A 21,881-nucleotide genomic window follows, 5' to 3' on the forward strand; every position below is an offset into this window, starting at 1 on the left:
GTTGCAACAGAGCATGCAACAAATAAACAAATTTTAAACATGACGATTTAAACGATTGATTTTAAAAGGGCTTTAAGATGTACTTGAATTTAAGATTTCTCACGAAATCCGTTTTAAAGTCAAAATTAAATGGCCTGATTGAATTGGCTAGTTTTAGAAAGGCTTTTAAAGAGTATTTGAAATAGGAGTTCAAATGCTGCTCTGTTTGAAAGATATTTTTAGAACGTTTTATCTTAACTGAAATTAAGAAAAGCTTTAAGAAATTTAGTGATTCACTTATTTGAAATTATTGTTACAAATTATGAAAGTATTCTTTCTTATATTAAAAAAAAAAAAATGTTCCGCAAATTTTAAGAAACCCCAGTAAGTACAAGTTAAAGTTTAAGTTACAGTGGCGGCCTCATAGGAGGGTCGTCACACAAGCTCTCAAACCGCCCCACAGGGGACAGGAAAGTATTACGGATGAGCACAGAGCCGTAATAGGAGACTAATTGGATGAGTGAACAGTGCTGATTAGTGGGCTACGTCTAGGCCTACCAAGGAAGAGCACTTGAGTGCTTCCACCTATGAAGGAAACCCCCTAAGTGAAGGAAGCCCAGTATAAAAGGAGGAAAACCCCCAATAAGGAAGGGGTTGAGAGATTCCAGAAAAGAGAAAAGAGATTTAATGAGAGCAATTGTTGTAAATTGTTATCTTCTCAAAAGAAATACAAAATCACAGTGGATGTAGCTCTCGTTTTATAGAGTGAACCACTATAAAATTCTTTGTGTTGTTTGTCTATGTATGATTTAGTTAACACACAAACACACATATTCAACAAATCCTCATACGTTCACTACACACAGGCCGGTAATCCAAAGGGAAACCAAGAGGTAACCCGGCCGGTTTTTGTTGGTGAAATTTGACCGTCAACAATGGGTGACTCCACTGGGGACCGAAAGCGTTCGACCCCTAACAACATAGTTAGCAAACACGCCTCCTAGATAGACGGACGGGATGGAAGGAGATCTACGCCCGATCAGAGATGAAGCCCCGCCCCTGGGCGCGCCACGGCCGGATCCTGCGCAGATGCAAGCCCAATTGACCACTCTCACTGAGCTGGTACGTGGGCTGATGACCGTGGTTGAACGCTTAGATGGAAGGAACTCTATGCCACCATTAGAAGACGCCCCAAGGCCGCAGGGACCTGCCATGGCAGAAAATTCAAACGACGGTGACCACCCACATATCCAAGAGGGAACCGGAGATGGTGAGAATCACCGGGGCCCTCCTAGGCCTCGGCCTTCCCAATCCTCTGGCAGCCGTTTGGGGGCCGCTAGACTCTGAGCTCCCGAGGAAGGTCTAGGAAACCCCGAGGTATTATCCCAGAATCCAGGTGGAAACCCGCCGGGAGACTCAGGATCAGTACAGGCAGGCGGTCAGGCCCGAGGCGGACCCAACGCTCAAAGGGCAGAGGCATCGAGAGTAGCAGGCTCGGCCATTTCAACAGAAGAAGCACGCGCCATCATGGAACGTATGGCCAGCCTGGAGCAAAAACTGACAGGGGAAGTGGCAGGCCTAAAAAAGAATATAGGTCATGTGGCTGAGGTGGTAAACGTCGATATCATGCCCAGCCACACACATGACCATCCATTTACCGAAGAAATAATGGCACCCCCTCTCCTTGACAAATATAGGTCGCCGTCGATTCCACCATATGACGGTCGAGCGGATCCCGACGACCATTTAGAGATGTACACAAGGCACATGCTCTTGCACGGGTACGCCGAGGAGATCATGTGCCGAGCCTTTCAGAACCATTTGACGGACTCAGCCCGAAGATGGTTCCGAACGCTGAGGCCAAATTCTATCTCGAGCTGGGATGAGTTGAAGGAAGCATTTTCTCTCCAGTTCATGGGGGTTAAAAAGTACATCCCCCCGAATCAGAATCTGACGACGATATACCAAAAGCCGAACGAGTCACTAAGGGAATGTGTTACCGGCACGATGGATATAACAGATAGAGAGGCATTGATGGGGGCCTTATCTAGCATGAAGAAAATTACCCCATTCAAAAGAGAGCTGAACCGGAAATCTCCGTCCAGCTACAGGGAGTTTTTGGCACGAGCGCAGGGGTACATCAACGCCGAAGAGGCGGACGCAAACGACCCCGAGCACAGGTCCAACAAGAATAAAGGAACCGAACAAGGGTCGACGTCTGTGAAACAGGATGGGAAAAAGCGTCGAGGTGGAGGAAACGGAGACAAGCAGCCCGCCGCAATGACGAGCGCTCCAGAAGTCGAGGCAAGAGGATACCCGTAAGCCTCGACTGTTCCAAAAATACAATTCCTACCACGAGCTAACGGTAGAAGTCGATGAGGTCTTCAATCAGGTCGGCCGCGGAAACTTGCTGCGCCGACCGGAACCGATGAAGTCAGATCCCAGCCAAAGGAACCAGCAGAAATTCTATAGGTTCCACGGCGATGTCGGCCACTACACCAACGATTGTGCCGACCTCAAGGATGAAATCGAAAGAGTAATCCGCGAGGGAAGGTTACAGGAGTTCAGGGCCGAACGGAGACCTCAAAATGACGGCCATGGTGGGCAAAATGACGATCGACGCCGAGAGGAGAACCAGCGCCTAGAGGATCGCGAACCCATCGGCGTCATACGGACTGTCCTCGGCGGTCCTTATATAGGAGGAGACTCAAGGATGTCTCAGAAGGACTACGCCCACGAGGCCAGGGGGTTTATCAGGAGCGATTCTAGAGCGTCTCCGCCGTAAAAACCCCAAGGTACAGTCACACCGACGTGGCCTTTAACGAGGATGACGCCAGTGGGGTTCATTTTCCCCACAACGACGCCTTGGTGATGGAAGCCATGATAGGAAATCACACCGTGTGCAGAATCCTGGTAGACAATGGGAGCTCGGTGGACCTCCTATACTCCGACTACTTGGAGAAAATGGGGATTCAAAAGAAACAATTGGAAAAAACCTCCAGGCCGCTATATGGTTTCACTGGGGACTCCGTCATCCCCCAGGGGACCATCCGGTTGCCTATAACCGCCGGAGAAAAACCCCGACAGGCTACCACAATGGCCAACTTTATGGTTATATAAGGAGGCTCCCAATACAACGCCATGATTGGAAGACCAACCCTTCAGGCGCTAAGGGCCATAACTTCCGTTTACCACCAAAAGGTCAAGTTCCCTACCCCAAATGGCGTGGGCGAAATGAAGAGCAACCAGTATGAAGCTAGGTTGCATACTCTGACGCCCTGTGCGGATATGACCAGCCAAGAAGACAGGAGGCAGTGATGGTTCACCAGAGCCTCATCGAGGACATACACCCCAGGATCCAAGAGGAAGTCACATGGTCTCAACCCATCGAGCAGTTGGTGGAAATCTAAGTTGATGAAGGCAAATCTACCAAAGTGCTAAAAATGGGCTCGGGCTTAGCCCCATCACTTAAGGTTGAGATCAAAAACTTCCTCAGGAAGAACTTAGATGTCTTCGCCTGGAATCATTCCGACATGGAAGGGATCGACGCCAAGGTAATATGTCACTCCCTAAACGTCGACCCCTCATATCCGCCCAAGCGCCAAAAACGTCGACCGATGAATCCCGAGAGGTATGAAGCGCTGAAAGAAGAGGTCGACAAGCTGATCAATAATGGGTTCATCAGGGAGGCCCATTACCCACGTTGGGTATCAAACCCCGTTCTAGTGGTCAAGTCCAACGGGAACTGGAGGACATGCGTCGACTTCAGCGATTTCAACAAAGCATGCCCAAAGGATGGCTTTCCACTCCCTCGAATAGACCAAATGGTCGACGCCACGGCGGGACATGAGATGCTGAGCTTTATGGACGCCTACTCCGGATACAACCAGATCCCCATGCATCCAGCCGACGAGGAGCACACATCTTTCATAACCGACAGGGGCCTCTACTGCTACAAGGTGATGCCTTTCGGCCTGAAAAATGCAGGGGCTACCTACCAGAGGCTTGTGAATAAAATGTTCACTCAACAACTCGGTAAAACGATGGAGGTCTACGTCAACGATATGCTTGTAAAAAGCACCAGGGCCAGCCATCACGTCAATCATCTAGGGAAATGTTTGGTGTGTTATGAAAATACCACATGAAACTCAATCCCCAGAAATGTGCCTTTGGAGTTGGGTAAGGGAAATTCCTCAGTTTTATGGTCAGCAACCGTGGGATTGAAGCTAACCCCGAGAAAATCAAAGCCCTACAGGATATGCGGTCCCCAACAAAGCCAAAGGAAGTGCAAAGATTAACAGGATGTGTCGCCGCCCTAAACAGGTTTATATCAAAAGCAACCGACAAATGCGTCCCCTTCTTCGATACTTTGAAAGGAAGCAAGCGCTTTGAGTGGACACCACAATGTGAAGAGGCCTTCCAAAAATTGAAGGAGCATTTGGGCAAGCCCCTAATTTTGTCAAAACCAAACGTCGACGAGGAGCTTAGCCTATACCTCTCCGTGTCCCAACACGCCGTAAGCTCCGTATTAGTAAGAGAAGAAGAGAGGGTGCAACTGCCGATCTACTATGTGAGCAAAAGGCTCCTCGACGCCGAGTCAAGATACAGCGAAATGGAGCGCCTAGCCCTCGCCCTGATGATAGCTTCAAGGAAGTTTCGGCACTATTTCTAATCTCACACAATACGGGTTCTCACAAATCACACGCTGAGACAGGCTCTACAAAAGCCTGAAACTTCCGGTCGACTCCTCAAATGGTCGGTAGAATTAAGCCAGTTCGACATAAAATATGTGCCAAGAACTGCGATTAATGGCCAAGCGCTCGCCGATTTTCTGGCTGAGTTCTCTCACAGACCAGCTCCCACCGCATCTGGAGAAGTTGAGGTTACAAAATGGAAGATCTACGTGGATGGGGCGTCGAGCGAAAATGGGTCAGGAGCCGGCGTCTTGTTAATCAGCCCCGAAGGCTACAAGATTACCTCGGTGGTTCGATTTAAATTCAAGGCGTCGAACAATGAGGCAGAATATGAAGCACTAATTGCCAGACTACGGTTAGCCAGCCACCTAAAGATCGAAAGGCTCAGCATCTTTAGCGATTCTCAATTGGTCGTCGCGCAAGTAAAGGAAGAATACCAAGTGCGCGGTGAGAAGATGGGAGCGTACTTGAGAAATGTAAAGGAAGAACTCGTTAAGTTCAAAAACTACGAAATACTTCAGATACCACGGGCCGAAAACGCGAACGCCGACGCCCTGGCAAAACTAGCATCTTCAAGAGATTCTGACACCCTGGGGGTCGTTCCCATCGAAGAATTGGAGCGGCCGACCATTAAAGAACAAGCTAAGGTATTAATTGTCCAAGCATATGGAAATTTGATGACACCGCTCATCCAATACCTAATGGACGCACAACTGCCAGATAATAAAGATGAAGCTAGACGGATCAGGTATAGAGCTGCTAGGTACTTATTGTACGATGGCTTGCTCTACCGACGAGGCTATTCAACACCTCTACAGCGGTGTCTGGGTGATGCCGAAGCCCAGAAGTTCCTCCGAGAAATCCATGAAAGAGTCTGTGGTAACCATACTGGGGGACAGTCTCTGGCTCTAAAGGATTTAAGGCAAGGATACTACTGGCCCACGCTCAAAAAGGACGCTTTTCAATACGCCCGACGTTGCGATAAATGCCAAAGGTATGCCACAATTCCTAGAGCACCCCCAGAAAATTTAACTTCCATTCTCAGTCTATGGCCCTTTCGCCAAATGGGGGGTTGACCTGATCGGGCCATTACATCTTGCACCCGGAGGATTTAAGTTTGCAATCGTTGCGGTAGACTACTACACGAAGTGGGCAGAAGCAAAGGCTCTAACTACAACCACGGAAGCAGCCTGCACCAAATTCATATGGGATCACATCGTATGCAGGTTCGGGGTTCCCCACTCGATAGTATCCGACAACGGAAAGCAGTTCGACAATGCCTCAACACGCAGATTCTGTGATAGCTTGGGCATCCGGAAAGACTTATCGGCACCGATCCATCCACAATCAAATGGACAAGTCGAGGCGGTCAATAAAATATTAAAGTATACCCTCAAAAAGAGACTCGACGATCTGAAAGGGAAATGGGCCGAGGAACTTCCCAAGGTCCTATGGGCATACAGAACGACGAGCCGAACTACTACGGGTGAAACACCCTTCTCCATGGCGTATGGTGTCGAGGCAGTGCTCCCTGTAGAAATCGAAACGCCGACTCTAAGAACCGTCGTCCATAACGACGATGACAACGCGGAAGGCATGAACGGGGAACTCGACTTGTTGGAAGAAAAAAGGCTCAACTCCTAACTACGTCTCACCGCCTATCAGTAAAGAACAGCGCGATACTACAATAAGAAAGTTTGGCAGAGAAGGTTCGTCCCAGGAGACCTAGTATTAAAAAGGGTAACACAGAGCACGAAACCCAAAACTACTGGTCCACTGGGCCCAACTTGGGAAGGGTCCTACCGCATAAGGGAAGTGCTATGCCCCGGCACCTACATTTTGGAGAGCCTCGACGGCAAAAGGATTCAACACCCGTGGAATGCAGAACAGCTAAGGCTGTACTACCAATAGTGTATGAAATTCTTACATATCTCAATTGTACATTCTTTACAAGTTGAATAAATTGATATGTTTGCAGAAAGAAAAGAATTCACCCCTTAATAACATGTCTGCTTAAAAAACTAAGGTTATATTAAACAGACATGGAGGGACAGAGGTCCACGGATCACTACAAAATGACACGACGACCCCAAAGGGTGCAATCGACGTCAGATCCTCCAAGGAGGAAAGACGAGGACTTAGCAAAATTCTAAGGAATTACGACCCCAAGGGGTACAATCGACGTTAAATCCTCCAAGGAGGAAAGACGAGGACTTAGCAAAATTCCAAGAAATTTTCTAAGACGACGACCCTATGGGGTACAATCGACCTCAGATCCTCCAAGGAGGAAAGACGAGCACTTAGCAAAATTCTAAGAAATTTTCTAAGAGGAAGACCCCAAGGGGTGAAATCGGCGTCAAATTCTCCAAGGAGAAAAGACAGACACTTAGCAAAAATTCTAAAGAATTTTCTAAGAAATTGCAAAGCAAGGTATGAACAAAATCCGTTATCTTTATAAAAGAAAGGAAAGATGTATATATGGATAAAATAAAAGATGTCCGAATCAATATTATGTTACAAATACAAAAAAGAAGAGAGGTAAAAGACCATTTCAGGCCTCGTCGCCAGCCACCGACTCATCACCATTACCAGGCGGGGAAACATTGTCATCACTAGCAGGAGGAGGAGAGTTATAAAGGAAGCTCAGATCCTACTCAGGACGCTCCTTCTTGATCAGATCGATAATTTGCTGACCCGCAGACTGAAAATACTTGGTACGGATGTCTGTGAGCTCCTGGGAAACCTTGAACTCCTCAATAATCTCAGCGCGCCTGGCGTCGAAAGCAAATGCAGTTTCTGCCTCGGTTTCCCTCTTCCCCTCAGTCTTCCCCTCAGCAAAACGCTTCTCCGCTTCCCCAGCTGCTTCAGATAACTTTTTATCGGACAGGTCTGCCTGCTTCGTGAGACTCTCGACCTCAGCCTTCAACTTTGCTAGTTCGTCTTTCAAACTCGCCAGCTTGGCCAAGGCCACGTCCCTCTTTTCGACGGCATCATTTAACTGTTTTTTGGCGTCGATAACAAGGGAGTTAAGCTTGGCTTCCACTTCGTCCATCGCCTTATCACGCTCATCAACCTTAATGAGGTCAAGGAGGTTAAGGATGGAAAGGACCAGGCTCTGAAAAGTTGAAGGTCAGAAAAACAGAAATGCAGAACGACGAGTAAAAAAAAAAACCTCAACAAAATCTTACGTGGATTTGGAAGGAAATCTGTTTTCGTTGATGATCAACCAAGGAAGATTGGGCGGCAGCAACCCAGTATGGCTCGAGAAAAGACTCATAGAGAGCCTGAAAGACGAGGGAGAAGTTTCAGTATCACCTCAATCTCGGCATCAGATATGTCCGGGACTTAGAACTTAGCATCCATGATTTTAGCCCCCAGAATAAGTACGTGCTCTCTCGGCGCCAGCGGAATGTCAACGTCAGGAATAGGGACCGTCGGCGTCCACGTTTCTACCACCGGCGTTTTTTCCTTCCGCCTCTTTTTCCGCACAAGATCCGTCTCCGACCCCAAAGGGCCTTTGGTCTTCTTGCTCCTCGGAACGTGGGAAGAAGAGCTAGCTTTCTCTTTTCCCTTCGACGGGGGCAGTTTGCTCGGCGGGGGCTGTTGGTCCGACGGTGGCTGCTGGCTCGACCCAGATTGCTGGCTGCCAGGAAGTTGAATTCTCAGTGATGCCATCTCTGCGGAAACGACGAGACGAAGATATGATCAGCGTTTGAAAAATAAGAACCATAATAAGGGAAGGCGTCGAAAGCAGGAATTACCCTCGTCGCTTAGGTGGAAGTATGCGCGGACGGCGCCTAGGTCCGAAGGGTTGGGGAGATTAAGGATTAAACCGGCGGCGCGAAAGTTGGCCTCGGTCAAAAGCATTTCGATATGGCGAACCTCTGACGAAAAAGAGAAAGCCTTCTCGATCCTCACCAAACTGTTGCCAGAAAACTTCGGCCGGTCCTCGTTAACTGGAGGATAAAAGATTATCAGCATATGAACAAAAAGCAAAGTCAAATAAAAGAAAGCCAAGAGGCTTACCCATATTCCCAAACGCTGCATGCACCTGCCTTCGACGGGGCAGGCGATCGTTGGGATGAAAGTTGAAAGGCCCCCGAATCATGAAGAACATGGGCTTCCACCCGTGTGACGACGAGGGAATACCCAGTATAAGCTTCCCAAATCTGGGCTGAGACCTCCCGTGACCACTCAAGAAATACCACCCCTCACACTTGGCGACGTGGCATAGCTTATACATAAATCAGAACTCATCCAAAGGGAGTTCCATATCGAATTACTGGTGCCATAAAATCCAGGCACCGGCAAAGCAGTACCAGAAGTTCGACGCTAGTTGAGCGGGGGAAATGCCATAAAAATGGCAGTAGTCCTTTACAAAGGGATGAACTGGGAGGGTCATCCCCGCCGTAACCGCTCTCGTATAGACCGGAAGGTATCCGGTCGGCGGCATGCTGGTTCTAAAATGCATGTCCGGGATAAGGTATTCGAACCACCTCCCGTCGATGCATCCTTCCTTCACAGCCCAGATGATATCTTTGTTCCGGACCCTCGACGGCATAACATCGGTTGTAAAGAAAGGCCTATCCGGGCCACCACTCGTGGCAGCCAGGGGGCATCTACCATCGCGGCAGCCACCCCGCCTACTATGCCCCCCGTGAAGGGGATCCGCTCAACTATCTCGTCCAAAAACCGTTCGACGCTACCGAATTCGCTTCTGAAGTCGTCGCCCGGTTCATATCTTTCTTCGACATCTTCAATGTCCCTCAGCACGGAGTCGACGCTGGAAGACGAAGAAGACCATGAGATCTCCACCACAGAAAGGGGGGTCTGGACGGACGACAGGAGAATCCTCTCGACTAGGGGAACTTTGGGCCATTGTTCTGGTGATTAAAAAGACAAGAAGCTAAGTTAAAACCCTAACGTCGAGAGGAAGAAAGGATGGCTATTCTAAGCGACGACTACTCAAACGCCTCGACTTGACGTCGACCATTCATATGAGAATGGTAACGACGAGTGCTCATAGAATTCCAGGTTCCTCAAAACCCAGAAACCAGAAGCGCACAGACAACAAAGAGATGGGGACAGAACTATCCAATGCGGAAAAACAAAACGGAGTAAGTCTCCCTAACTTCTACATTCCGCGCATTTTTTATATATACACATGGTTCAAACAAAAAGGAAAGGAGGAGCCCGTGAGTAAAAAGAAAGCAAACAGAGGGTGGAAAGGCTTACCGGTGAAGGAGGATTCCCGGGAAAGTCTTGAAGTAAGAACGGCTTCGCGATACGCCTCGAAGAGTAAGAAGCACGAACCGGAGGTTGGAGAGGAAGGATTCCGGCGAAGAAGGCAGCAGTCCAACAGGTGCGAAGAGAGTTTGAAGTTTTGAAAAAGTGGCTCTCGAGTTCGTAGAGGGTATTTAAAGGAACGGACATCCTCGACCCTGACCGTTGGATGAAGATTTTAAAATCCAACGGCAAGGGAATCCTGTCCGGATCTGACGGTGATAAAATAGGGCGGGAAACGGAGAGGTTGCGATCCAAAGGTCCATATTCGTCCTTTCAAAATAAGACCGTACATCATCATGAGGAATCAATCGACGCGACGGTTACGTCTCCCGAAGGAAATTCGAAGCGCCCAGGCCATCATTGCAAATGAAGGCTCGGACCGGTTTCCCACACCCGAAGCACGGAAGGACAACTGAACCTAAGCTCGAGGCCGCATAAAAGGAGCCCTCGACCTGGGGGTACCTGTTGTGTGGGAAAATGTGACAGACACATGGACGAACGATAATGCGACATGTGCCCTTGACTACTCTCCGCCAAGCAACAACCCTCGACGTCTACGGCTCCCTCCTATTCCGCTGGAAAGCCCAAAGCACGAAGTCCAAATTAGGGCGACGATTCCTCCTGGCGTCGACAGATCGTGTCGTCGAGATTAAGGCACGAAGATCCCTCGACCGCAGAAAGGACCGCCAAAGAGGGCGATTGGGCTAGGCAGCGCTGACGACGAGGGGAACGTTCTTTAGAGGACGTGACGGGTTGCGTGCAAAAGTGGAAGACGTCTGCAGGCATTAATTGCAAGCTCTCAAACCGCCCCACAGCGGACAGGAAAGTATTACGGAGGAGCACAGAGCCGTAATAGGAGACTAATTGGCTGAGTGAATAGTGCTTATTAGTGGGCTACGTCTGAGCCTACCAAGGAAGAGCACTTGAGTGCTTCCACCTATGAAGGAAACCCCTTAAGCGAAGGAAGCCCAGTATAAAAGAAGGAAGACCCCCAGTAAGGAAGGGGTTGAGAGATTCCAGAAAAGAGAGAAGAGATTTAATGAGAGCAATTGTTGTAAATTGTTATCTTCTCAGAAGAGATACAAAATCACAGTGGATGTAGCTCTCGTTTTATAGAGTGAACCACTATAAAATTTCTTGTGTTGTTTGTCTATGTATGATTTAGTTAACACACAAATACACATATTCAATAAATCCTCATACGTTCACTACACACAGGCCGGTAATCCAAAAGGTAACCAAAAGGTAACCCGGCCGGTTTTTGTTGACGAAATTTGACCGTCAACAGTTATTAATTAATAGTTTCATTAGCCCAAAAGGTTTTCCAAAATAATTATTATCTTATGAAGAAATTGCTACCACCAAATATTTTCCTTCTTAATTGTATTCCATGACAAATGTGTGAACTGTTCTAACACGGCATATTTTGTAAGAAGAAAAAAAAAAAAAAAAAAAAAAAAAAAGCAAAGAACTAGTGCCACTGGGATGGTGGTACAATTCTAGTATGGCTGCTGTATTGGAAGGTGTAGCTAGTGGAGAAGTTTGACCAATAATGACACAAAAATATGGTATTTGCATTTTTACCATTTGCCCACCAACTAAAACCTCCGTGACTTCATTTAAAAGGTCAAGTCCTCCTCCTTCCTACCTTGCTTTTACTAGAGCCCATTGGATTCTCTAAAAACCATTTGACACCAACCTCCCCCAAAAAAAAAATTTTAAAAAATAAATAAACAATAATAATAATAATAATAATAACAAACTTACCTCCATATCCACTCTAATCTCTATATATAATCCCACCCCATTTCCCTCCTTTTTCAAGTTGCAAACTCATCCTTACAATCTCCCCCACCCCCAATCCCCCTCCATCTCTCTCAACCTTTTGTGTAAACCATAAACAAAAATATGGGTCATCTTCTCACAAAATCATTTCTTTGCACTCTTTTCACGTTAATACTTATTGTGTCATCCACCAAGTTAAACATGCCTTGGTCTATTCTTTCTATGTCCTCCACTCCATCTCCAAGCGTCCCTCCCACCTACCTCCCGGTCCACGCCCAGTTCCGATCCTCGGGAACTGGCTCCAAGTTGGCAACGACTTGAGCCACCGGTTCCTAGCAACCCTATCCCAAACCTATGGCTCCATCTTCCTCCTGAAACTCGGCTCCAAAACTTTAACTGTTGTTTCTGACCCCGAGCTAGCCAGCCAAGTCCTACACACGCAAGGCGTGGAGTTTGGGTCCCGCCCTAGGAACGTTGTCTTCGACATCTTCACCGGGAACGGCCAAGACATGGTCTTCACGGTCTACGGTGACCATTGGCGCAAAATGCGGCGGATCATGACACTTCCCTTCTTCACAAACAAAGTTGTCCACCAATATAGTGACATGTGGGAGGAGGAAATGGGGTCGGTCGTTGATGACCTTAAGAGGGAAGAGAGAGTGAGAAAAGAAGGTATAGTTATAAGGAAAAGGTTGCAGCTTATGTTGTACAACATCATGTACAGAATGATGTTTGACACAAAGTTTCAATCACAAGACGATCCTTTGTTCGTTGAGGCTACTAGGTTTAACTCCGAGAGAAGCAGACTGGCTCAGAGTTTTGAGTACAACTATGGAGATTTCATTCCTTTTCTGAGGCCATTCTTGAGGGGATACTTGAACAGGTGTAGAAACTTGCAGCGTAGGCGTCTTGCTTTCTTCAACAACTACTTTGTTGAGAAAAGAAGGTAAGAAAAACTAACATATTTGTTGAGATTACATACATGTGCACTCACATACACACACACATACACATTTATATATATGTATATGCATATACATACACACATATATGAGTGTGTGTGTGTGTGTGTGTGTGTCGTGGAAAATGATATAACCGGATTCCTATTCAAACCTATTCTTCGAATTGACAAAAATATATGGATCCCATATTGATATACTACCCTTTTGTCTCTTATGTTATTGGTTTTTTCTCCCATATCTTGGTATAGAAGTCTCTTCTTTTTTCTTTGTATTTCTCACAAATTTTTCTTTTTTTTCTAACTACTTGTCTTCTATGTTTTTCCAATATGCTTTCAAGTAACAAAATACAAATAAGAGAAAAAACATGTTCGAATTAACATGATTGCGTTTTTCTCATTTCATTTTTTGGTCTTTCGACAAAAGACAGTTAAAATTAGCTATATCGCATAATTACTCTAGTTTAAAATTCTTATGTATGGATTTCGTTTTTTTGTAGGGAGATTATGGCTGCCAATGGAGAGAAGCACAAGATAAGCTGTGCCATTGACCACATAATAGATGCGCAGATGAAAGGAGAGATCAGTGAAGAGAATGTGCTCTACATTGTAGAGAACATCAATGTTGCAGCAATAGAGACCACCTTATGGTCCATGGAGTGGGCTATAGCTGAGTTGGTCAACCATCCAATGGTTCAAAGCAAAATCCGCGACGAGATCAAAGCTGTCCTCAAGGGAAATCCAGTAACCGAATCAAACCTTCATGAATTACCATATCTCCAAGCCACGGTCAAAGAGACATTGAGGTTACACACTCCAATACCCTTGCTGGTACCCCACATGAACCTTGAAGAAGCAAAGCTAGGAGGTTATACCATCCCAAGAGAATCCAAGGTGGTAGTCAATGCCTGGTGGCTAGCCAACAATCCCGCATGGTGGAAAAATTCCGATGAGTTCAGACCCGACCGTTTCTTGGAGGAGGAACAGGGAACGGACGCCGTTGCAGGGGGAAAAGTTGATTTTCGCTTTTTACCATTTGGAGTGGGGAGGAGGAGCTGCCCTGGAATCATACTCGCGCTGCCCATCCTAGGGTTGGTTATTGCAAAGCTAGTTTCAAGCTTTGAGATGAAGGCTCCTTCGGGGGTGGAGAAGATTGATGTGAGCGAAAAAGGAGGGCAATTTAGCTTGCATATTGCAAACCACTCCACGGTTGTGTTCAATCCAATCAAGGCGTGACTTATTTAGTTTCGTAGTAGCAATCCTCAAGGCGAATTGGTTCAACTTCAATCTTCATTTTAGTATCTTATACTTTTGTTTTGCTTGTCATTGTCGTCTTACAAACTTCTGTTCTGTGTTTGTGTATTTTTAATTATTCTTTCTTCTCCAACAAAAAAAAAAGATACAACAATAAGTGTCACAAACACGTCATGAAATTTCTCAAAAATTTGTTGAACCCTTGAACACTTCTTTATGTTTCCTACTTGGTTTTCCAAGTTAGGACGTATACAACGTCTAATAATAATTCAATACAGAGAAAGAGAGATTATAAGAGAGCATGACGCAAATGAAAACAAAGGGGAACAAAAGGAAGCTCTATACTATCGGTCCATTCGAAACTAAGAAACCACACAGCATTTACTGTCAGTGAAATGTTGAAAACTAGGGTCAAAAGTTTACAGATACAGGGAATTCGCAAACATTATACCCCGACAGAGGCTTTCGCTTGCTGCGGCAAATTTGTTCTCTAAATTGACTTCTCCCACCGCTTGAGCTGCGGCACGCAACTGGAGAACAAGCAAAGCAATAAAAAAAGAATTAATATAATGATCAAATTATCTTGCTCTACTAGAACATCTATTGTGCTTAATGTATAAATATTTCCCAACTGTTATTTCTAGTTGTTAACCAACTGGGGATGATAGCTAAATGCTTAATGTATGTACCTGGTTTAAAAACTCATCAAGCCTTCTAGCACTTCGAATGATACTACCCTCAAAAATGTCAGTCATTTGTATGACATCAGCAAAATTTGCACCCTGGAGAAAGAAAAAGATAAAACAATAACCACCAAAATAAAATCTTGCAAATATGATTACTTTTTGTAACCCAAGAGAAGGATGCCTAAAACTGCTAAAATGCTTAGCACCAAGAGGCAATCATTAACCCATAAATTGACTCAGAGGGTTCCAGAATTTTCTAAAAGTTGAACTAGTTTGAGCACAGCCATGTTAATATCAAAACCATCAATTAACCCTACACCGTGATAACGTACAAACACCATTCTATCTAAAAAAGGGTCATCATCCCAAAACATTTTTAAACAAATCAAATTCCCATCCCACAAGCCTGTTCATTAAACATCTCAAAACAGAATTTGCACCCTGCATTATTTGATTGGTGAAAGCAAGAGATCGGATTTTACAATCATGATCTTTTAAAAAAACAGGCATTCACCTTACAACATCAATAGAATCATTTAGCAAACCCATTACCAACGCAAAGGTGCCGAAGTTACCATAAAATTTAGAGAAGCAACAATTCATGAAATAAGTTGAACGCACTAACCTTTGACCAACAATATATCACATCCATCAAATATGGCCTAACTGTTGATTCCACGTACTCGTCCACGTTTATTTCTAGTTTGCATTCATGTTGTATCTGCACCGTTGGCAGCAGTTAATAGTTAACTATTCATCATCAAAACGGCTAACCAAACAGCAAAGTGCGGAAAATAGTATGCTACCTCTGCTATCCTTCTTGCACTGTCTTGAAGTTGCTGTAATGGTCTGGCAAGTTCTGTCCTCAATTGTATCTGCTCAGTTGATTTATCTCCCGGAATAAAACAACTTGCAAGAGCCGCAATTTGGTGATGATCAAGATCGTTGAATGTCCCTGATTAACAAGCATAGCCAAATATTGAACTAGGGGCAGCAGTGCAAAAATTATGATTCGACTAGCTTATGCGCTTATTCATTGAAATAGTTGTGAGTAGTTCCAAAAGAAGCCCATGCCACATGTTTCAATGTCTAGTATATTGGCCGGTAAATGCAAAATCCAGCCTTGCCCAGCTCAACCTCTAGTCTAGAAATAAAAGATGTAATCGGCCTATTAAACAAACTAGCGAATTACCATTGAACATCAGCTCGGTAACGAGGAGTTCATCCCCTGTGTCAATCAAGCAGGCCGCCCTCCCCTTTAACTGTACAACACCATTGGCGTCAATATGACCAAGTTTTTTCAAGACTCGTGATCGGTTCTTGAGTTCATCTCGGAACTTTCGAAGCTGCAGATAAGAGGAAACAAAAAGAATAAGAAAAAGAGTCGAATCAAACAACATTCTTTAGAAGCAGTAGAATGGGAGTCTCGATACCCAAGTATAGAAATGCTTGTATGGAACCACTTTTCACAAAGAATTAATAACAGTACCAGCATGTTGTTAAAGCATAATATAAATGGTTTCAAGAGAGCCGAATATAAGCAGTTGAACAAAAGTCAACCTAACCAGAGCACCAAAAGCTATGAAATATATCAAACAATGTTGACTATCCCACCAACTTTTGTAATTCAAGTTCTTGTAATAACGATACAGCTCAGAGCCTTAGGCAGAGCATCCAAGATAAGCATACCTGAGAATCACGCATCTTTGACTTAAGTAGTTGAATTTCATGATTCACCTCTGCTTTCCTCTGAAAGGACTTAATTTGATTCACATCTTGGGACTGCAGTAGTGTTAGCGAAGAATCATGGTAAGGTAAACACCTTTGGGAAGACCCTTTAAATAAATCTCCTCTAAACATAACAAACCTTATGTAGTGGATGAGAATAAAGCTGTTTCTCAAGCTCCTCGATTTGCTTGACCAATTCCACGATTTCAGCATCTTCAACGCCCATGTCCTGTAAACAATATAAACCTTGATAAAATTAAGAACAGACTTTATTATAATTTAAAATGAGAGGCTTGTTATTACAAATAACAAAAATGCAAGCTTTCTATTTTTTAAGCTCAGATAAGAAAACTGTCGCTATAAATACAGATCATAGTTACCGATACTGGATTCAACTTTGGAAGACCTTGGGGAAAACGATTTCCCAGTTCCTGTACTGCAAGCAGAATGCTTTGCCGTGCCTCCAATGGCCGCAGATCAGGAGGAACAGATATCCTGAGTCTGCCGAGAGCAGAAATTAGTGGTAACTGCACAGGGACCTATATCACATATAAATGGACATCAGCAACTCCAAGATTAGATCCAATAACTAAAATGAGTCGTGAAACTCACCACATGCATTTCACCCTTCTCTCCAGGACGAGGTGGACATGGTTTTGGCCGCGAACTATTCTCACTTGAACCAGGAGAACAGTGTAGCAAGGTATCCACTATATAAATACCCCCGCGTGAAGAGATTGAACCCAACCCTGTCGATGGCTTCTTAATAACATTAACTACAACTCCCCAACCCCAGTCTGTTCCACCTTCTCTAATTCTGACCTGAAACAACAACAACAACAACAAAAAAAGGAGGGCCTTATGAATAAGCCAGAGACTACGCTGAAATAAATATGAGAAGAAAGAAGAAATTTTCAAGAAACTTAAAGTCAAGGCCACAAATCGAACATGATCAATATTTCATCAATCAAATCATTGCGAGTATGCAACAAAGTGTAGTTACATAGAGTCAACAGCATTTCCACTCAGAGACAGATTAGCAGAAACACAACATAAAAAAGATTGGGCAAATCAGAAGCCATCGAATGAGGTGAAGATAAAAAACAAATGGCAAGTCCAAATAGTATTAAAAGTATGTACAACTAAGATCATATTCAAAATTAAACCAGTACGTTCATTCTCAGCACATACCAGTCGACCAGGTTGAAGGAAGTATAGAACTCTTTCAGGCCTCATAATTTCTGACATCATCTTTTTCTCAAGTTGGGCTATATCAAGTTTGATTTTATGATATTCAGCAACAGCAGCCTGTGGGCGAATACGGAATAAAGAAAGCACTAGCACATAAAGAAATAGACAACTAAAAACTACTTATGGACTTGTCGAAAATGAAAGAATTTACCTCTCCTGATGCATCGAGCATTGCAACTTCCTCCTCAAGCTTTGAAACCTTTTTGCCTATATCAGGTAAAGCCTGAACGATGGTAGAAAATCCAAAATAATTCATCAGATCATCGTTTGCCAATACAACCAAAATGAGGAAGCACAAATACCTTCTCATACTGGAACTGATGGAATGAATTCTTTATCACATGCTCGGCAGTAAACTGGCCTTCAGCACGGCTCATCAGATTCAAAATGGAGTAGTAACTCAGTCTAAAGGTACTCACTAAAGGAGCTGGTTTACCCAAAACCATGTCCTTGAGAGTATTCATCTCCATCTGTAAACAGTAAGAGACAGATCTAAGATCCTGGTAGATTTCTCTTTTTTTTCAGACATCAGCATAGGACTTCAATAGTGCAAGAAATATATCGTGCATATTTTACGCAAAAGTCCTGTATTCCTTTGTTTATAAGGGCTGTAAAAGTTACAAAGTAAGAGTAAAAAAGAAAACAGCCAATAAAACAATGTTACTAAAGAACAAAATTAAAAAAAAAAGATAAAAGAATTCCTTAAGGATTTTTGATATTTGACGAAAACAGCAGAGTAGAGTTCTGGATTTCAAATATCTATAGAGAAATGACTAGACACATAACAGAGAATGACTAGCAGCAGTCACCTGCTCATCGACCATTATAATGCAAATACCACGCTCGTCTTTGCCACGACGCCCAGCTCTTCCACTCATCTACCAAAAAATTGGCTATAATCATCAACAGTTCTAATATATAAATATGCTTCTAGGAAAACAATAATATACCAATTAAAATGCATTTCAAGGAAAGCACAGTGATCAAAAGTTCCAATATATAAATATGCTTCTAGCAAAACATTAATGTGCGACCAATTAAAATGCATTTCAAGGAAAGCACAGTGATCCTTTTTTTTTCTCCCTTTTGTTCCTTCTTTTTATAAAATAAAATAAAATAAAAAAAACAGAGAGAGAGAGAGAGACCAGATTCCAAAAGATCATGGCAAGCAAAAAGGCATACATTGTTAGCCAAAGATGAATATGCACCCAATAGATATATGTCTTGAGGAAATGCTTAGTGATATATATCTTTTTCTTTTTTTTTTTTGGAAGCATGGACATCTCCCGAGCCCACTTAGCAGGCAAAAAAGCACAATAATCTTCACTCACCTGGATATACTCACCTGACCCAATGAAACGATGACTATCCCCATCCCACTTCTTAACTGCTGTGAAAACAACAGTTTTCGCTGGCATATTCAAACCCATAGCAAACTGCACAAAGAAAATTATCATAAAGCCAATATCTTAAGATGTAACATATAAACTGAAAAGCCACATCTAAAATAAACACGCGTAGAAGAGAAGCAGGGAAAGTAAACTACTGCCAATATATGGTATTACCGTTTCTGTGGCAAAAAGTGCCTTCACAAATCCTTCTTGGAAAAGAATCTCTACCAACTCCTTGATAACAGGAAGAAGGCCAGAATGATGAACAGCAATGCCTCGCTGAAGTAGCGGCAGCATCAACTCAATAGCAGGTAATTCTCTGTCTTCCTCATTCAAGCAGAGAATGGCATTACGAAAAACATGTTCTACTGTATCCTTTTCCTCTTGGGTGTTGAAATCAAGCTTGGCCATGGACATGGCATGTTGTTCACACTCTCTTCTACTGAAGCTGAAAATAATAACTGGCTGGAACTTTCTTTCCATGATCATCTAATGTTTGAAAAAGACCAAAATTAAAGAACATTTTATAAAGTAGAATCCATTTTACTATCAGTGAGCAGTAAAGAGATATACCTTCACTATTTTGAATATGTCAGAACCCCCAGAAGCCGCCCTTTCTCTTGCCATTCTCCCACCTGCCCTGCCATTTGCACTCCTGTTGTTGGATTCACCAATCTTCTGTTTTGAGAATGTGTCTTGCAACTTCACAAAATTATCCTCCCTAAACTGTTCGTTCTCATCGACAACAAGGTATAACCCATTCCCACCAACAGGAAACACATAATGCTGCAAAGGGGTTGGCCGGAAATCCGTGTACACAACATGGCACGGCTGCTTGTGCAGGTTGCAGATCCACTCTGCGAACTCGGTGGCATTCGACATTGTTGCTGATAGGAAAACCATCTTGATTGCCGGTGGCAAGAATATGATGCTCTCCTCCCAAACAACTCCTCTTTCTCGATCCTTCATCATACAAAGAATAAAAATACCGTCATTTTTATACTAATATCGCAAATTCAAACGTAGATTCTACAAATTATATATGCAAAGAACGTGTTTTTTGTACTTGAAAAGGGGGAAAAAAAAAATTGCAAATGCATTAACGGGCCTTTAATCTGTTTCCTTGATGATGTTCGCTTATCAAACGTTTAAAGTCAACTCTCACATTCAGCAGTGGCCATTTATCAATAAGTGAAAAATAAAGAAATAAAATTCACACAAAAAGAAAATAATAACAAATCTATCAATTAATATCAAATACCAAATGAACGATATTAATAAATTAGAATAGAAAACTGAATTTATTTCTGAAAATTCTACGGATATTACTGAAGTTATCGCGATATATAATTTAAATAAAAATCAGAAAATTAAGGAACATAATTATTTTATGGAACTACGAATAGAAATATTAAAAAAAAAATGTCTCGCCTTCATGTAGTGAATTTCATCGAAGATGACCCAAGCGACTTCCTTGAGAACCTCGGAGCCTCTGTAGAGCATTCCGCGGAGAATCTCGGTGGTCATGACAAGGCAAGAGGCGTTAGGGCTGAGCGTGACGTCGCCGGTCATCAAGCCGACGTCTTGAAACTCCTCGCTGAGCTCTCTGTACTTCTGGTTGCTCAACGCCTTCAATGGGGAAGTGTAAATGACTCTCTGGCGATCGCGGAAGGCCATGGCAATGGAGTACTCGGCGACAGCAGTTTTGCCGGCGGAGGTGTGGGCGGAGACGAGAACGGACTCGTTGCGCTCCAGGCAGGCGACGGAGACCTTCTGAAAGGGGTCGAGGGAGAAGCTGTAGGATTTGGCCATTTCCCCATTGAAGACAGGGTTGGCTAGGGTTCCGTGGACAGCCTCGTCCTTGGAGGAGACATAGCCGGTGGGGACGGCGACCTCGTGGACGCACGTGCGAGTCGAATTGTGGCTGCGCATTGCAGAGTCTTGAGAAGGAGGAGGAGCTTCGGACTCTTCGGGCTCTTTCCGCTTACCGAGGGACGGCGATTCGGAATCCACCATGGCTGAAAAAGTTTGAAGCTAGCTTCCTCGATTCTGGAATTCAGCTTTAGAGAGAAGATTGAACAAACTGTTGTCCTTTTAGGAACAAGAAAGCACCAAGCAAATGTAAACGAAATAAGAGGAATGCTAAAACGCCATTGGAAGATTGAAGCTTGAAGATTTCTAATTTTCTTTCTATGGTAGTAAGATAAAAGGAAAATGGTTAGGGTTTTGTTTTAGTTGAACGTTTTACCTCCAAATTCATTTCCAATGGCGGAAAAACGAAGACGACGACGCTTCCTTCTATCTCTTCTTTAACCCGCTAATGGGCCGGATCTTACTTTGCACTGCACAGGCCATCATGATCCAGTATAGAATAATTTTACTCTGTTATATTAGAAGCCAATATTTGATTCACAGCAAGCATAGGGCATTTGGTCTAGTGGTATGATTCTCGCTTAGGGTGCGAGAGGTCCCGAGTTCAATTCTCGGAATGCCCCTTAGTTGTCCCACTTATTTTTTGACTTTTCAACCTAAATAAAAGTTTTTCAACTTTCCTAGCTTTCAATTATTGTGAAGAAGCTCTTTTTTTTTTTTTTTAACTAATAGAAGTCAGAAGTTAATAAAAACGTAATTTTTGTAAGAACGGATGGACGCCCTTTTGACCAGGTAATAATAGTCATGCATTCCTAGACTTTTTACTTTGCAATTGCCAAAGATTTTGCAAGCATTTTTACTTTTTGTTGGTAACTATTTTATATACTAGTCGTTAAAGCTTTTCTTGACCTAACTCCAAATCTATCTAAGAAATACAAGTCCAAAGCAAATGAGAGAGGGAAAAAAAACCCGAAAAAGAAAAACAAATAAAAAAAAG

General features: G+C 43.8%; 3 protein-coding genes and 1 non-coding gene across 4 annotated transcripts; 3 read left to right on the forward strand and 1 right to left on the reverse strand.

Annotated features, from left to right (window-relative positions):
- The first annotated feature begins 4,237 nt into the window (after nt 1-4,237).
- On the forward strand, nt 4,238-6,317 carry LOC112093682. Its single transcript, XM_024172596.1, has 3 exons — nt 4,238-4,549; nt 4,694-5,667; nt 5,900-6,317. Exons 1-3 carry the CDS (start codon nt 4,238-4,240, stop codon nt 6,315-6,317), a joined length of 1,704 nt encoding a protein of 567 aa, XP_024028364.1.
- Nucleotides 6,318-11,789: 5,472 nt separating this feature from the next.
- Nucleotides 11,790-14,028, forward strand: LOC21391595 (cytochrome P450 CYP73A100). The gene is given in 3 exon segments (XM_024172624.1): nt 11,790-11,961; nt 11,964-12,690; nt 13,203-14,028. Coding segments are annotated over 3 exon segments (1,557 nt in total). The 5' UTR covers nt 11,790-11,867; the 3' UTR covers nt 13,939-14,028.
- Nucleotides 14,029-14,111: 83 nt separating this feature from the next.
- Nucleotides 14,112-21,308, reverse strand: LOC21391596 (DExH-box ATP-dependent RNA helicase DExH10). The gene is made up of 18 exons (XM_024172623.1): nt 21,261-21,308; nt 20,444-21,072; nt 19,586-19,975; nt 19,187-19,501; nt 18,953-19,057; nt 18,431-18,499; nt 17,924-18,091; nt 17,773-17,844; nt 17,562-17,678; nt 16,983-17,192; nt 16,751-16,909; nt 16,510-16,599; nt 16,332-16,424; nt 15,835-15,988; nt 15,449-15,597; nt 15,268-15,363; nt 14,646-14,738; nt 14,112-14,486 (listed from the first exon to the last, which is right to left on the reverse strand). The coding sequence occupies exons 2-18, from the start codon at nt 21,026-21,028 to the stop codon at nt 14,376-14,378; spliced, it is 2,976 nt and encodes a 991-aa protein (XP_024028391.1). The 5' UTR covers nt 21,029-21,072; nt 21,261-21,308; the 3' UTR covers nt 14,112-14,375.
- Nucleotides 21,309-21,435: 127 nt separating this feature from the next.
- On the forward strand, nt 21,436-21,507 carry TRNAP-AGG. Its single transcript has one exon. It is a non-coding gene; the product is annotated as a tRNA-Pro (tRNA).
- Nucleotides 21,508-21,881: the final 374 nt, after the last annotated feature.

This window comes from Morus notabilis, unplaced genomic scaffold (genome assembly GCF_000414095.1).
Source record: "Morus notabilis unplaced genomic scaffold, ASM41409v2 Scaffold359, whole genome shotgun sequence".
NCBI classification, from domain to species: domain Eukaryota; kingdom Viridiplantae; phylum Streptophyta; class Magnoliopsida; order Rosales; family Moraceae; genus Morus; species Morus notabilis.

Bases quoted from the DNA above. Each gene is read 5' to 3' on its own strand.
- LOC21391596 (XM_024172623.1), bottom strand. From the start codon at position 21,028: ATGGTGGATTCCGAATCGCCGTCCCTCGGTAAGCGGAAAGAGCCCGAA. The intron at 18,092-18,430 runs GTGACTGCTGCT...TACTGTTTACAG, and splicing joins TTATAATGGTCGATGAGCAG to ATGGAGATGAATACTCTCAA. The intron at 15,364-15,448 runs GTAGCATACTAT...CCAACGGTGCAG, and splicing joins GTGCAAGAAGGATAGCAGAG to ATACAACATGAATGCAAACT.
- LOC112093682 (XM_024172596.1), top strand. From the start codon at position 4,238: ATGCGGTCCCCAACAAAGCCAAAGGAAGTGCAAAGATTAACAGGATGT. The intron at 4,550-4,693 runs GTGAGCAAAAGG...ACGCTGAGACAG, and splicing joins TGCAACTGCCGATCTACTAT to GCTCTACAAAAGCCTGAAAC. The intron at 5,668-5,899 runs GTATGCCACAAT...CATCGTATGCAG, and splicing joins CGTTGCGATAAATGCCAAAG to GTTCGGGGTTCCCCACTCGA.